This window comes from Netta rufina (genome assembly GCF_964035555.1).
Source record: "Netta rufina genome assembly, chromosome: 5".
Classification (NCBI taxonomy): domain Eukaryota; kingdom Metazoa; phylum Chordata; class Aves; order Anseriformes; family Anatidae; genus Netta; species Netta rufina.
This window is the reverse complement of record NC_140128.1, coordinates 41,725,452-41,740,549: the sequence shown is the minus strand read 5'-3', so window position 1 is coordinate 41,740,549 and position 15,098 is coordinate 41,725,452. Positions and strand designations below refer to the sequence as shown.

General features: G+C 35.4%; 1 protein-coding gene across 7 annotated transcripts in view; it reads right to left on the bottom strand.

Moving 5' to 3' along the window:
- The window catches only part of RALGAPA1 (Ral GTPase activating protein catalytic subunit alpha 1), a 129,102-nt gene that overhangs the window by 36,541 nt on the left and 77,463 nt on the right, over positions 1–15,098 (bottom strand). For all 7 annotated transcript variants that reach the window (XM_084287523.1, XM_084287517.1, XM_084287520.1 and 4 more), the window contains 4 exons: positions 8,543–9,407; positions 6,930–7,001; positions 5,507–5,630; positions 4,674–4,829 (listed from right to left, as the gene is read on the bottom strand). In XM_084287523.1, coding sequence (XP_084143649.1) covers positions 4,674–4,829; positions 5,507–5,630; positions 6,930–7,001; positions 8,543–9,407 — 1,217 coding nt within the window. The remainder of the gene's footprint in view (positions 1–4,673; positions 4,830–5,506; positions 5,631–6,929; positions 7,002–8,542; positions 9,408–15,098) is intronic.

Sequence of the window (15,098 nt, the reverse complement as noted above, 5' to 3'; positions counted from 1 at the left end):
TACACCTTTGTACGTGTATAAATTACAGTAAGCAAAATAGAGTGCAAGTATTTACTAGAGACTTAAGGCACAGCAATAATATAAATAATAAAAATCACTGAAGTAATGTTATGCTTCAAGTAACTGGTAATACACTATAGCTGAAACACCTTTATATAAAATATATATAAAATACTAAATATTGTATAAATGCAGGTCTAGCTGTTCTCAAGAGTTTGTTATCAAAATATAAGGTAATACACAGAATAGAGATGGAAAAATATAAAAAGTCTGTAAAAAGACAAGTGTTCTTAAAGGATCGAAGAGTCAAGCCCAGAGAAAGGAAGGTTCAACAAACAATACAACAGTTTAGGATATAGTGGATAAATTTTAGCTTCATGTATGGAGAAGGAAAGGCTGTATTGCAAGAAATGTTGCAGAAAAAAGAACAGAGTCTTAAGCAGAGACTGCATGTAAGAATCCAGAAAAGTGGACCAAATTAAAGATGATTTCCAGTTATGGGCACAAGTGACAGGCACAATGGTCACGTTATCCATGGTGATCCAGAAAGGTGGCAATGAGAAAGAGATTAAGAGCCCTGTTTTACCAATTTTAAATCTGAGCTGACGGGAAGACGGCCTGAGGAGATGTCAGAGATGAACAGATTTTTTTAGGCTTGCTTTGAAACTCTACTCCATTAAAATAAATATATAAAAATGACCGACTGTGAGGTTACCTGAAATTTCAAATTTAACTCAAAATACTTTAAAATATTCTTACTCTATAGCCATCATCATGTGTCAGCTCTCCTAATACATTTATGTTAACTGAATACAAAAGAAACGTGAAATAAATATAACCAGGAGGGATGATCAAATCTAATTTTGATACATTAGTGTCATATGCTGTACATGTTACAATAGCAGCCAGACTTAATACTAAGCTGCAGGCTATACTGAAATTTCCAAATGGCAGATTGTTCTAAGTGATACCAAGCATAATTGAAGTAATAAACGATAGTAAAAGCAAAGCACACTGTCAGGAAGAATTTAAGTATTTACTTTTTAAAATTAAATGAGTTAGGTTTGGAAAGGCAAGACAAGTGAAATAATGCAGGGCTCAATTTACAGAAAATTCCTTTTATTTATCTGTTGCATTAACCCTTGAACTCTTGCCAAAATTACTGTAATTTCTAATACTCGCTTACCTAAAGGAGGGAGAAAAAAGGCTATTATTTTTTCTTATAACAGCTAGCCCAAACTTTGTTTCTTCTTCAAAAATGAAAGTGTTCATGATAAAGAGAATAAAAGTAGCAGAAACATCTGAGGTATTAGCTCACTGCAGATAGTTTTGCCCATTAAATGTAGGCAGCACTGCTGTCTACAGCATATGTACCCTCTGGTTGAATTTTTCACAAAACTTTAATTCAGTACCTATGGTGTGTTGATGACTTTTTTTTTTTTTTTTTTTTTTTTTTTTAGCAATATGTGCACTTATTGATAACTCAAGAAGTATTGTACTAATAATTTACATTTATAAATCTTCAATTTCCCAATACATGTTAATACCAGAATGAAAAAGCTAGCTGTTAATACTGAGAGTTATCATTCTTTTAGGTGGTTAGGACAACCTCACAGATAACCTAGAATGATGTAATACACCCAAGGTCCAAGATGAGTTAGTACTCCAATTGTTAATAACATTACTATTATTTATTTACATGTCTTGTGTATAAGCTCATGTACAACACCTCCACTCAGTTATCTGTGTAAGGAAGGAGCAGATAGACTGGTGATAAGCTGTAGAGACAGATAGGAGCTTTTTCACTCTGTGAACTGAGTTTTCACAGTTTCATTTAATTCTGACATTTTCTTTGCAAGTTATTCTTGTCAGGCTACTGTTAATGCTTTTTACTCTAACTTTTAATTCTAGAGAAAAAGAAACTGGGTTATATTATCGACCTTAAATCTTTAATATAGTATTTACAAATTAAATACATTCTTTGGTTATGCTTAACTTTCAGTGTTAAGTTCCTCTATACATCCAGAAGTTTTTTATTTGTTCTTCCTGTAATCATGTCCTTTCTTGCTCTTGTTCATGTCTTCAGTAACAAATGCTTCAGAGGCATCCAAGACACTTAGAAGTTTTATTTACTGCTCTTTAAGACTGATGGAAAATAAGTTTAAAATTGGGTTGGCCTCTGAAACAGCAGAATCTTGATTTTGCAGTGGCTGGACCGGCAGGAAGAAGTTTTGCTTTAATTTAATTTAATTTCCATTTATAAGATGAACCTATCATGCACCTCTAGGCACTTCTACAATATAAAAAACAGCAGCATTACTAAGCCAACAACTGCAAGTTTGCTTGTTTTTCTCTTTGAATGAAAGAAAGCACACGAAAAAACAGAGAAACTCAAAACTCAAGTTTCTCTGAAGGTCATGAACAGTACATGCACTCAGAACAATTACACGTGTTAGCACACACATGGCACTCAGATGACTTTGAGGTCCATACTACTGGGTGTGAGCTTCTGCTGGATAGCACCTCATAAAATGGTGCATCTCATAAAAACAGGTCTTTTTCTGATCTGTTCACAGACTAAGCAGCACAAGCAGTTCTACGAACAGTAAAAGAATTAAACCTGTTTTCCTATGGCCCTGACTTGCTGTTTTTTTACCCAAGGTGCAAACATGATCATTTTCTCTAATTTGGGATGACACTCATAGTATCTCTCTCTTGTGCTGGATCCTTGATGTCTAATGTTTTCCCATACAGTCTTTACCCGATGAGTAGGAAGGAGTCTCTCCTACTCCTTTATTTAGCCCATCTTCATTGAACGTACAAGAAATTTCCAATATGTCTCTACTAAATTTGATTGAAATGGTTAAAAAAAATAAATTAGGGGAGGACATAAAGGCAGACTCACAAGCCTTTTTTCATTAGGAAATTGGGCTATAAATGAACAAAAAACACATGCAGAGGAAGAACGGGCAAGAAAGCAATGCAGAATAAAGTAGCTTGATTAAAGTTAAATGACCCATCAGCAGTGGGCTACAAATACAATCCCAATCTTTTGATATGTACCCTCATGACATATCCATACAGACCTCAAATATTCTTAATTACTGAAAAGTGAGATTGTGGGTGAAAGAGGAGAGAAACAGGCCTGGGGCAAATTGGAGTTGTTAAAAAAGTCCAGCTGACACCACTTTCACAAGTGAAATCACAGGAGGCATGGAGCAGCACTGAACCTTTTCTGGCAGAACAGCTCTATTTAGATTCTGAGTGCTCCTGGAAACAGACATGAGATCTTTCCTGCGTGTTCTGCTGAAGCCTACAGCATATGCAAATTATTTAAGAAAAAATAATTAATTTTCATTATGACCTATCTTTCCCCCTGTCAACACTTTTTAATGCTCTAATTCAAACATTAAATGCAAGGACTGTAAGCTTAATTACAAGCTTATAAATTATAAAAAGCATAATTATAAAATCAATTTTCTGTTTAAAAAATTCAGAAGCCAGTCAACTTAGCAGTATATATTGTAGCAATGTATATATATCATATTCTACACTAGAACAATAGCAACAATCTTGTTCAAAAATTAATTATATTTTCTAATAAACCAATTTTATAAATCATTTAATAACCTGAGTATTACTCTGGCTATACTTCATAGAATAAAGAACAGGAAGGGCCCAGCACCATAGGCATACAAGAAAAAATATTTTTAATTAAAAAAATAATAATCTGAGATGCGACAGCAAGATGTTAGAATTCATAGTCAGTCTATAATAATAACAATAACAACAATAATATTTTTTCTTCAAGTTGAACACAAAGAACAAAAAAGTCATTAATAATTGAAGTTTGCCAGAGGCATGGCTATTTCTCTCTTTACTAACTGTCTACTGTCTAATTTAATTACAAGTATTAAACTCCATGCTGAGGTCAACCAGCTTCAGTTCCTCCAATATTACACTTCAACCAGTGCTCATTAACGTGTCTACTGAATGGATTAGCACATCTGAAGATGTATGTACCTAGAACAGGGGACAGTCTAATGACAGCCAATTGTTCATTTATAATAGGACACATGTTGGAGGCCGTAACTTATTATCACTAATGTGGAATTTATTAAATTCTAAAGAAAAAATACCAATACAGAAAACCATTCTTTTCTTAATGTGGCTATAAGAGATCTTATCACCGTTGAACACTTGTGCCCGTTCTAAAACAAAACACCTTATATAAACACTGTCCAATTATTAATATTTTAAACTTTTTAAGAGGAAAAATTAGGTTAATAGACAGCATGTGACTCTTCAGTGAATAAAAAGTCACCTTAGAAAGTACTCATCATATATTTATTAATTGGCATAGTCTCAAATCTAAAATATCATTCAGATGTACTGCTTTTTCTCCTACACAATTACCTCCCTTAATTTTTCACACTATTCATGTGATCCCACCAACGTTTGCAATGATGACAAAATACACCCCTATGGCAAAATTAAGGATTGACAGAGAATAATTTATACGGCTTAACCTCCTTCAGTAAAACGCCACCTAGTAGCAAGTAAAGGTATTATGTTTTATGATTTTTTTTAGAGAAAGTTACTGGATTTTCTTTTTAGAATGACTCTTATGGGGTTATTTCCTCAAAGAAAACCTGTTAATCATAAAAACCTACCTTTTTTGTTAGAGAGTCATCTGAATCAGAAGGCATTCTTGTTGACACATGAAACATTACTTCTACTGTCGAGGTAGCAAAATATGGAGTGGTCAATCCAGTGCTTTTGTTTTTTTGCAGTCCTCCCATAAAGCCACAATGGTTTGTGAGATTCACCTACAAGTAAAGTCCAGGAGACATTAGGGAAAAAAATCAAGTGATAAATACATTCTTTACACACTTTAAATTTTTTTTTCAATGGAATTTTAAAAATTGAAGGTCACTTTTCATAACTGTCAGTACAATTATGTTTATCTAGCAGTGTTCAGACTCACTGACTAGACTGGAAATCAACTGCGGTGCAGTGGCATTCTATATTCCATGATCACCACAGATGTTGCTGGGAAGATGACGTTGGAAAAAGGTAAGGGATGTGTATATGAGTATCTATTTCATTACTCCCTGACCTATTGGCAGTAGTGAATCACACATGCTTTTTGACTTTATAAAAATTCTGTGATACATCAGCTCTCACCTGAGCTCTGAAGAAACCCTGCATGAGAGGCATCACAGACCCACAGGGCAATCAAGATGCCTGCTAATCAGTTCATGAAAGACAAGTACAGGACTGCATATTACTGAATAATCTCTGCCTGCTTTAACTTTCCTAAATTGAAAGAGCTTAGAAATATATAGCTAGTATTGTAATAAAATTAAAACCAGAATCATTTTCTTTACGCTGCTAGCAAAACAGTCTATTTTAGTACTTGTAAGTAATGTTAAAGAAACAACAAATTGTAAGATCTATAATTTTCTCTATAAACAAACTTAAGATAAAACTTTTGAATAAATACCTCCCAGCCAAGACCAGCTACAAAATCCTCATAGGCTTGACTTCCCCCAGTATTAGTAAGAATGGAGTGTTTATCTTCTTGTCCCTCAGCAACATAAAACACTGCAATCTTGTGGGTCTCTCGGCTGCAAAACACAGGATGGTCAGTCACTGCATGATAGTGCCTTTGCTAATACGAAACCAAAATATGCAAACAGTACACACAGAACATGACTTGTATAACTTCGAAAAAGACAGCAGAAGCAACGTACAACTTCTTTGAACATCTTCTCTATTTCCATATACCCATTCTGTCATTTCTAGTCTGATCTCTAAAGCCTAAAGTTTGGCAATACGTGTACAGCATTTCCCCCCTTCATCACTTTTAAGATGTGATGGTGCTGGCACTACCAATTGCTAACAGAATAGCTGGGGTTTTGAGATGAACAAAACCTGTAATGCAGGCATTTACATCGCACTGCCCATTAACAACAAGGCTTTGTGAATGCTGTTGCAAATGCATCTTAAGCAGATGAATTATTTTTAAGTACTACAACGTCTCTTGTTCACAGCTTGCAGTTAGACATTGGAGCAAATGAAGGTAGTTTCACACACTTTGCTCATTGATTACTCAACTGTGATAGATTATCCAAAATCAGTCCAAGCAGTAACTACCACTTTCCCAGGGTATGCTTTGAATGCATTCAGTACTGTCCCTGAAGCAAAGCAATTCCCACAACCCTTCTACCTGTAAAATTTTCACAGTCCATGTTAAGTGAGTTCCCATCTTGCCTAACTGCTGAAATTAATTGCAGTGCCACAAGGGCAGAAAGATAACATTTCCTTCTAATATCCATCCCTGAATGCCCTCATCAGTGTATTGAGAAAGCCCTCAGAGGCTAGTTTGGTGCTCATTTGCAAAGAACTCATCAAACTAAAAGTCTGTTTTATATACTAAACTACCATCATTTGGCTTGAGAGACTGGATTTTCCTGGATATAGTCTAAAGCCTCCACTGGATGTTATTTAAACATATACAGAAATAATTCAAACTTGTTAATTCAGTGCTACATCTCCACTTATAATTCCACATCTTCAAATACTAAGAGCATTGGAAAACAGCTAAACAAGTAACTGAAGCTAAAAAGATGGAGACTTACTTATCTATGTTTTAAATATTTTTTAAAGTTATTTTAAAATTAAAATAATCCCATGTTACATATACAGATTTTCATAATTTTAAGTTACTTTGCTCTATTTCATGACATTCTACCTGCAGAATTTCACTCTACAAGTAACAATAATGCAACTTCAATGTAACAACGATAACTACAGTATAAATGAATAATTTACATTTTTTTTTTAATCAGTTCAATTCTCTCATCTATGCAATTAAGTATAAAACATAAAACAAATAAGGTAGGGTAGCCATTATAAGAATTTACCATTGTCTTGAATCCAAATTTCTGAGTTCTCGAAGTAACTTCTCATTTTTCTTCAAGAGATGAAAGCTCCTTCTAAATAGAGAAATTTGTAATTTTTTTTATTACCTGTTCACCTGGAACACCAGAACAGTACAAGAACTGTACAAAACATTTCCAGGTCCAAGCAAGAATAGCCAACAAATGCTTTTGCTTTTTCAACAGTCCTTTCTTACATAAAATGATTAAAGTATCTTTTTAAAAAAATATGTACAAGCCATTTTTAACTCCAGGAAATCTTCTATATCCATTATAACCCTGAAAACAACTTTTATTTCTTTCCACTTGCTTCTGTCCACCTACCGGATCAAGCTGCAAACTCCTCTCTATGGAAGAAGGGACAGAGTTGTCTTTGATGCATATATAAACTGTAAACTTTACTAGGCCAAAATATTACATGTTTAGTGACAAAAGATGCTCCTGTAATCTACTGTTCTAGGGAGTTAGTGCACTAAACACTGAGCTGCTGCTCTTCTGAATTGCTGAAGAAAACAGAGCACAGCTCAGTAGTCGCCCAGCCAGCTGTAGCTATTTAAAGGAAAAAAACACAAAACAATATGTTACAGCCAGAAAGGCACTTCTCATTTTTAACGAAATTGCACTTAAGATGTTTCCCATAAAACACAGTGGAATTAATTTAAGAGCAGTAGAGCTATTCAAAAACAGACTGCCTTGAGGAACTGAAGGCCCAAAACACCAACATTTTTGAAGTAAAAAAAAATTTGATTCCAGTGGTATCTCAGTGACACGGGCTATTCTTCTAAAAATACCCATTTTCCTTCATAGTAAGAACATTTTTCATGATCTCTAATATAAAATTTGACAGATATGGCAAAATAAATTTTCAGAATGACCCTTAAATTCTAGAATGCTAATATTTGTACACATCCACATGAACGTGTACATACATCTAAATACACCTAAACACAAGTAATAACAATAATGTAAACAGAGATATTTACTTTCATAACTGAACATGGCTTGTCTCCTGTTGTTCTAAACAATACGCAAACATTGCCAATGTCAAAATAAATAGTAGGGGACACGTCTTTTTAGTTAGCTAACAAGGAGGCAATGCTTTGAGGCTGCATGTAAGCATGCTCTTAGCAGGCAAAGCAGCAGGAAACAGTCCAGCAACACAATAGCTGAGAATATGACACTTTCAGAGACTCATTCTGGCATAGAAATGTAATGATTTTTGCACAAATGTACAAGGGAAGCAACGGAAGCAAAAAGATGTCTTGTCTACCTATGCTAGTACCCCTTGGTACAGCTGGTGAAAGGATTATTAGAAAAAATATCACTCCTTCAATTCTCCTTCCAACACTATGAACATAAATAGCAATAAAGGCAACAGCCTTCTCTCTTCTGTCTCTATAAATGACAGGCTGAAATGCAGAAGAAAACTGCCATTTTCTCCTTAGTTGCACAACCCCTCTCTGCTTTTGTTGGCTGCCCAGGAGTATTTTTGGCTTGACCCATTCTATGAACAACCATTATTACATAGTAAGAGTACCACAATACCTTTAAAAAAAAAAAAAAGTTCTTAAATACCAAGTCCTGTCTTTTCATTTTACCTTTTATCCCAAGAATTCATTCCCAATATACTGAGAAGTAGCCTGCAGTAGTAAAATGCTGACTGGGGCTTTTGTGAGGTTGGCTCGTCCTGCTCCATAGCCCTCATATTTAAATCATTGAAATGTTTTTCAACAAACTCTTTCTCTTCTGTGTGCTGTTTCAGAATTGCATTGATGACATCATTCTCCTGCTTCTCTGAGATGCAGACTGGCTGAGGAGCAGGAATGTTGAGTGAGACACCAGTTCTCTGTAAGCACTCAGGGCTTGTAACACCTAAATACTGCAAGAGCTCATCAAGGGCATCTTCTTCATCCCTAATTGTATCCCATGTCGGTACAGTGTCTCTAAATTTCCTTTTTACTTGGAGTGCAATTCCATCCCTTGAAGATATATCCTCCACGTGTTCAAAAGATGAAAGAGCATCTTCTGTTTTGTCTTGTTGAGACAGTGAAAGTGCAAAAGACGTCTGTTGTGATGATGCACATAAAGATGATGGTCCATACAAAATGGCCGAATCCCACGAGTATTTGCCAGACAAGTCACGCACTATAATTCTGACATTTGAATTTGCAGATGCAAGTCCAGCAGATAGTCCTCCGCCAGGCATGTCGTCTTCTGCTTGGATTTGTATGCAAGACACCAAGGAAGTGTTGTTTAACACAAAGAACTGAAGGTTTGGGTTCTCAAAAAGTTCGGGAGAAAGTTCAGGACTTTCACTGTATGGATTGTCATTGTTTTCACACACTTGGCTAGTTAGCATAGCAGGACCTCCACTCATAGGATAGTGGCCTAAGTGGTTCACCAGATGTGTTATCACAGTACGAGCAGCAACAGAAATTAATCCTTGTTGCATGTGGGTTTTCACTGTGAAAGGAAGAACGCAGGTTTTAAAGCAAGACTTCAGAAAACAACACTGAGATTTACTTATTTCTTTTGGCCTCTTCTTCCTCAGGAGATTTAAACAGAGGATAAGCACCATGAGCTTAGCATACAGCCAATGCAGTAACAGAAAATACACATTTTGACAAACACTGGTTTCATACATAAACAGCATGAAAAATCTCAATATAGCAAAAGAAGCATCTTAATTATTTTACAGGTTCCTTACCATACCTTGATAATCAGCGTGGTTTCTCTAAAACACACAATAGCAATTCTTATTCTAGTGAAAATAGATCTTAAATTGCTGATGAGCTAAAGATCATAATTATGTTGTAAGAAGACCATTCCCAACTGCAATGGATTTTTGTATTTATACACATCATTACATTGTGAAAAACAAAGGAACATAGATGCACAAAACCTCTAATCCATCTTAATTTCCCAGGGGAGCATATAGCTGCGGGTTAGGTTGAGAATAACACTGGATGATTTTAAAGTACTCAATCAAAGACCAGGCTGTCTATACTGAACAAAAGCTAACATTAGCAAAATAATAAATAAATATATTGCACGCACAAGCCTAACTACATTTAAAAAAGTTTCAAGCTGGAAAAACTTGGAGAGAGAAAGAGAAGCAAATTGTACCCATCTTATACGAAATTCATGCTGTGAAACCTAACAATATTTCAATATAGCTTTGTGTTGTGGTTTAACCCAGCAGGCAGTAAAGTACCCCACAACCATTCACTCCCTTCCTCACCCCACAGTGGGATGGAGGGGAGAATCCGAAAAAGAGGGTAAAAACTCAGGGGTTGAGATCAAGACAGTTTGATAAGACAGAAAAGGAAATGATAGTAATAATAATAATGATAATGATAAAAGAATATACAAAGCAAGCAATGCACAATGCAGTTGCTCACCACTTGCCTAGAGATGCCCAGCCAATCCCCTAAGAGCAGCAGCACCCCTGGCCAACTCCCCCAGTTTTATTGCTCAGCATGAGGCCGTAAGGTAGGGGATATCCCTGTTGTCAGTCTGTGTCAGCTGTCCTGGCTCTGTCCCCTCCCATTTTTCTGTTACCTAAAATCCATCAAACTAAAATACCCTGAAACACCTTTCTTTTTCGTTCTTTCAGTATTTTTAATTTTTCATTCACTCAGTATTTACTCAGAAAATGTAACCTCTTGGATAAGTAAGAATAATTAGCCCATCTCCCTTTATACTGGATATTAATACACAATAAAAACTAATGCTTAATAAACTAATGTCTTTTTGCAGTTCAAGGTCCAAATTTGTTTACCTAGAAAAACTGCAATTGGTTTAACTTGAAAAAATAAAGGCCAATTTGTAATGCATAATGACTGTTGTGACAGTTAATTAGTTTCTAAAGCACTGAATCTTTTCTGCATCTGCAAAAATAAACAAATAGTATATATTTCCTTTTTTTTTTTGTCTTTTTTCTTTTTTTCTCTCCCAAGGTTTGGGTAAAGCATGTAAGGGACATTTAGGAATCTGGCTCTTCCATACCTTTAGGGAGCATTGTATCTGAACTGCCAAAAGGAAAACATCTTATCCTGTTAATAAAGCAGCTTAATTTCTATACTATCCTAAAACTCAGAAAAATTTCACATATTTCGATTAAGTCCTTGAAAACAGATAAAAACAAATTAGATATAGTATTTTATTATCAACAGCCTTCTTGAAGCTTAAAAATTAACAAACATAAAAACATTCAGTGAAGCTGAATTAAATGCCCAGATACTGATAGCATATGAGGAAATTAAGTTATAGTGCCATCTGCTGAAACGTAAGAAGGAACTGTAAGCAAGTGTATACAAGACAAAGAAAACAAGTTGGATGCTTGAAGAATAATTTATCTGTGGTACTAAGCAGCACCTGGACAGTGCAGATGCTGGCCACCTCTGTCAGCACATTTACGCCAAATGTTTACAACTTGTTACTGCACAGATAAGCACGATAATGCTTTTGCCAGGTTCCTAGGAACAGATGTGAGCTTCCCAGCTATGTGAAGTCTCACACTGAATAGACTGTCTTCAGTGTGTTTCTGCTGAAACAACTGAAGCACGAGGGATTTAATAGCATGTAAGCTATTACTATTGCTATTTTGTGGCAAACCCTAAAGATCTCAAACCATATCACAGACGTATTGTGCCTACATGCATAAAGATACTACTTTAGGAGCTGGAAGACATACAGAAAGACATGCAATGAGACAAAGAATGGAACATCAAGCTAAAATTTGGAAGGTCCGTTTCCCAGCCCTACCACAGTCATTCTACGAAAATATTATTGCAGTTCTTTTTTTTTTTTAAACATTTTAATTCAATAATATAAATCTCTAAGTGCCTCCACTAGAACATGAGAACAGTACTTCTCACTGCATCTCTTCACAGTATGTTAATGTTGATCACTTGATCCAAAAACGTCACAGAAAACTTAAATCAGAACTATTAAGAGAAGCATACAGAAAAATAAACTCTAAGACATAGCCTGTTATGTTGAAATAAAATAAAGCAGTCTCTATAAACATTTTTGCCACATAGCAAATTAGATTTTGGTGATGGTTTCCCTTATTAAAAAAGGAAACCAAACAAACAAATCAAAAACCAAACAATAATGCATTTGGAAAATATGAGAGTTTTAAATTAAATTTGTAACATGTAGGATACATTTAGGAATTTGTTCCTAGAAGCACATCTCCTCAACCAAGAACAACTGCATATTCAATATATTACAACTCTTAAAATGAATATCTAAACCATGCACTGTGTTTCGAAAGGACAGCTCAAAATATGCAATAATGCAAGCCATCACAGCTTTACTACAAATTCTACCAACTAAGCCATGCTATTGCACATTAAAGAAGTATAACTGGCTGCTTTGCCAACAGGTAATCCTAAGGGAACACATCTCTGCTCTCTTTACAGCAGTAGAGTCTTTCACTTGGGCAATGCAATTTGCATGTGTACGTGATCACTTGGTAATTTGCTAGAAGCATGTTACATTTTTCTCAGTTCCTGAAATTACCACTTTTGTGGGAAGAATGAAAGTCCATCGCCACTAATTTGTATCAGTGGCATGAATGGAGGATTCCTGAATTTCCTTAGGATGTGTTGTTAACACTTTACTTCAACTTTGGCTGAACTGCTCCTAAACAACTACAGTTATGTAGTAGAAGGAAAAAGTAATGACTGAGGGTAGAATTAAACTCTCCTCATCCTTTTAGCTATCCAAAAGAATGATGCACCAGTACAGAGTGACTCATCTCAGTTAAAAGCACAAACTGGAGAAATGTGATGAATCATTCTCTGGAAACTCTTCTTTTCCTCCATTACTTTTAGATGGAGCCTAAGAGAATTCATCTTAGTTTAGTTATCTAAATTTTACATTAGTTTATGGAAGTCCTACTCCTTTCCAATTTTAAGCTACAGGTACAGAGAGAAACCCTCTCTAGAATATCCATCACAAAACACAAACCTGGATGCACCATGTATAGGCTATTTTTTAAAATGTGTACTTTTTGTCTCCTTTCAGTAAAAAAGCAAACAGCAGCAAAGCCTTAAAAATGTGAAAGTACCTTATTTTTCTAATTTTTGAAGAAAAACAAAGACTAAATTTACATCACATGGAGAACTTTTCTTCGGAAATTCGAACATGTTAGGAAAAATGATCAGTCTACACAAAACAGTTTAAAAATGTTTGAAGAAATGACATAAATAGGGTAAAATACATGATGTCAATAACTGATGCACCACTATGTCTATGCAATGCAACTACTGCCTTTCCAATCACATCTACCTCTAACAGATTGATTTATGAAGGACAGGATTTAAAGTGTTTTGCCTACAGTTGCAAAGAGATTCCTGTAATATATTATTTCCTTCCAACTAGACTCTATTCAATGGTCTGATTTTGCTATCTATTAATATTAGAAGATATATAGCACTTGCTTAACTCTACATATTTTCATGTAACCACCTTCCTTGTTTATACACGTGTTACGAAAATAATTGTACTTTTTTCGTAAATGTTCACATCATTTAATATAAACATTAAAAAAAAAAAAATAAATGAGAGGCTCCGTTTTAATTCTCCCTCATATATGTTCATGGTTCTTTAATGACAGGTAAAAGATCAGAAGTAGGTGAGCAGATCATGGCACAATATAACTAACCTGTACGCTATAATGCTGTACTTCTTGGTGAAAGTATACCTGTATCAGTGTGATACTGACTCCAGGCTAGTTAGGCGCGGTTAATCAGCACAGGCAGCACTTAATGACTGTACTGTAGCTAGAGGAAGCTGTTGTTGCTACAAGCTGGAGGATATGGTCATCTAGTAGACATGCTCTGTGATTCCTTAGATGTATGAATGCACCACAGACTTGCTGTCTGCAAATTCTGATGATGCAAGAAAAGCTGCTTATTGAAGTCTAATGTTAGCTGCTGGAAGTTCTTTCTGGTCTAAATATAACACTTTAATATACTTAACACAATTTCAAAATCATACTTTGTGCATCTTATGCTGCAATTTACCACTTTATTGGAAAAATAAAAAAAAGGAGGAAAAAGCAGTTTCACTAATTCTACCTAATGCCTTCCTTACAAGAGACAGCATTTGGCAAGTTAACGAAAGAAAGATGGGAATATACCTCTTCTCTCCCCCCAGTGCCTGTTTCCAGAGGATTTAAGAAATCTTTGCACAGCTGTTTATTGGAGGGCTTGCTCCAACCTCTGAATAGGTCCTGTCCCCATTATATAGCTGTACCACTGAAAGTCCATACCAATTTGTACTGTGGGTAAGCGTCCATAAAACTTGTGATGAATCTGACCTTGAGCAATGGGAGGGCATAATGGGGTACAAGAATCACAACCCTTAAAGTGGTAACAAGCATCCTGTTTAGAATACTACTGTTTCAGTACTTTCACTTTTGCTTGTTACCTAAGGAAAGAGTCTAGCAATCCCCACCCTATCTTTGTGTAACTTGCCTGATTTCCCTACTACTGCTGTCCTACCTGTTTCCATAATCTTCAAAAAGATATGATAGCACTTCTACTCTACTAAACGAGATGCTGACAAACTGCTCTGCTACTATCTTGCACTAACTGACCCCCTTGTCTTGATTGAGTCCTAGACTGGTCATTATCCACTAAATTTACTTGTCCAATTCCTTCAACAGTGTCAGAGATGCTGTGTGATCAGTTAAAAACTGCCAATTTTATTCTCTTCCTGGCAATGTAGGCTAGAAGTGCCAAGGTTGCAAGACCATGGTTGTGTTATAATGCTGTCATTTGCCAATTAAATTTCACAATCTGACTTACAATTCCTGAGTTCTAAAACTTTAAAAACATACGGGTCTTCCCTAACTTATCTGGAGAGACAGAAAAGGCACACCTTACTTTTATTTAGAAATTTAACAAGAAATCATAAAAGAACGGATCACGTACGGAAATGCAAAATGAAGATATCAATGCTAAGGCTTTGTGCAACTGCATTCATTTAAAGAGAAATCTATTCAGGGTTGTCTTTTCAGATTGTCAGATTAAACAAGCCACACAGCATTTGCTGCAAACCCATAATTACAGATTATTACAGAATACAAAAGATGCCAGGCATAAAAAGCTACTACAATTCACTACACTGTAATAGAAC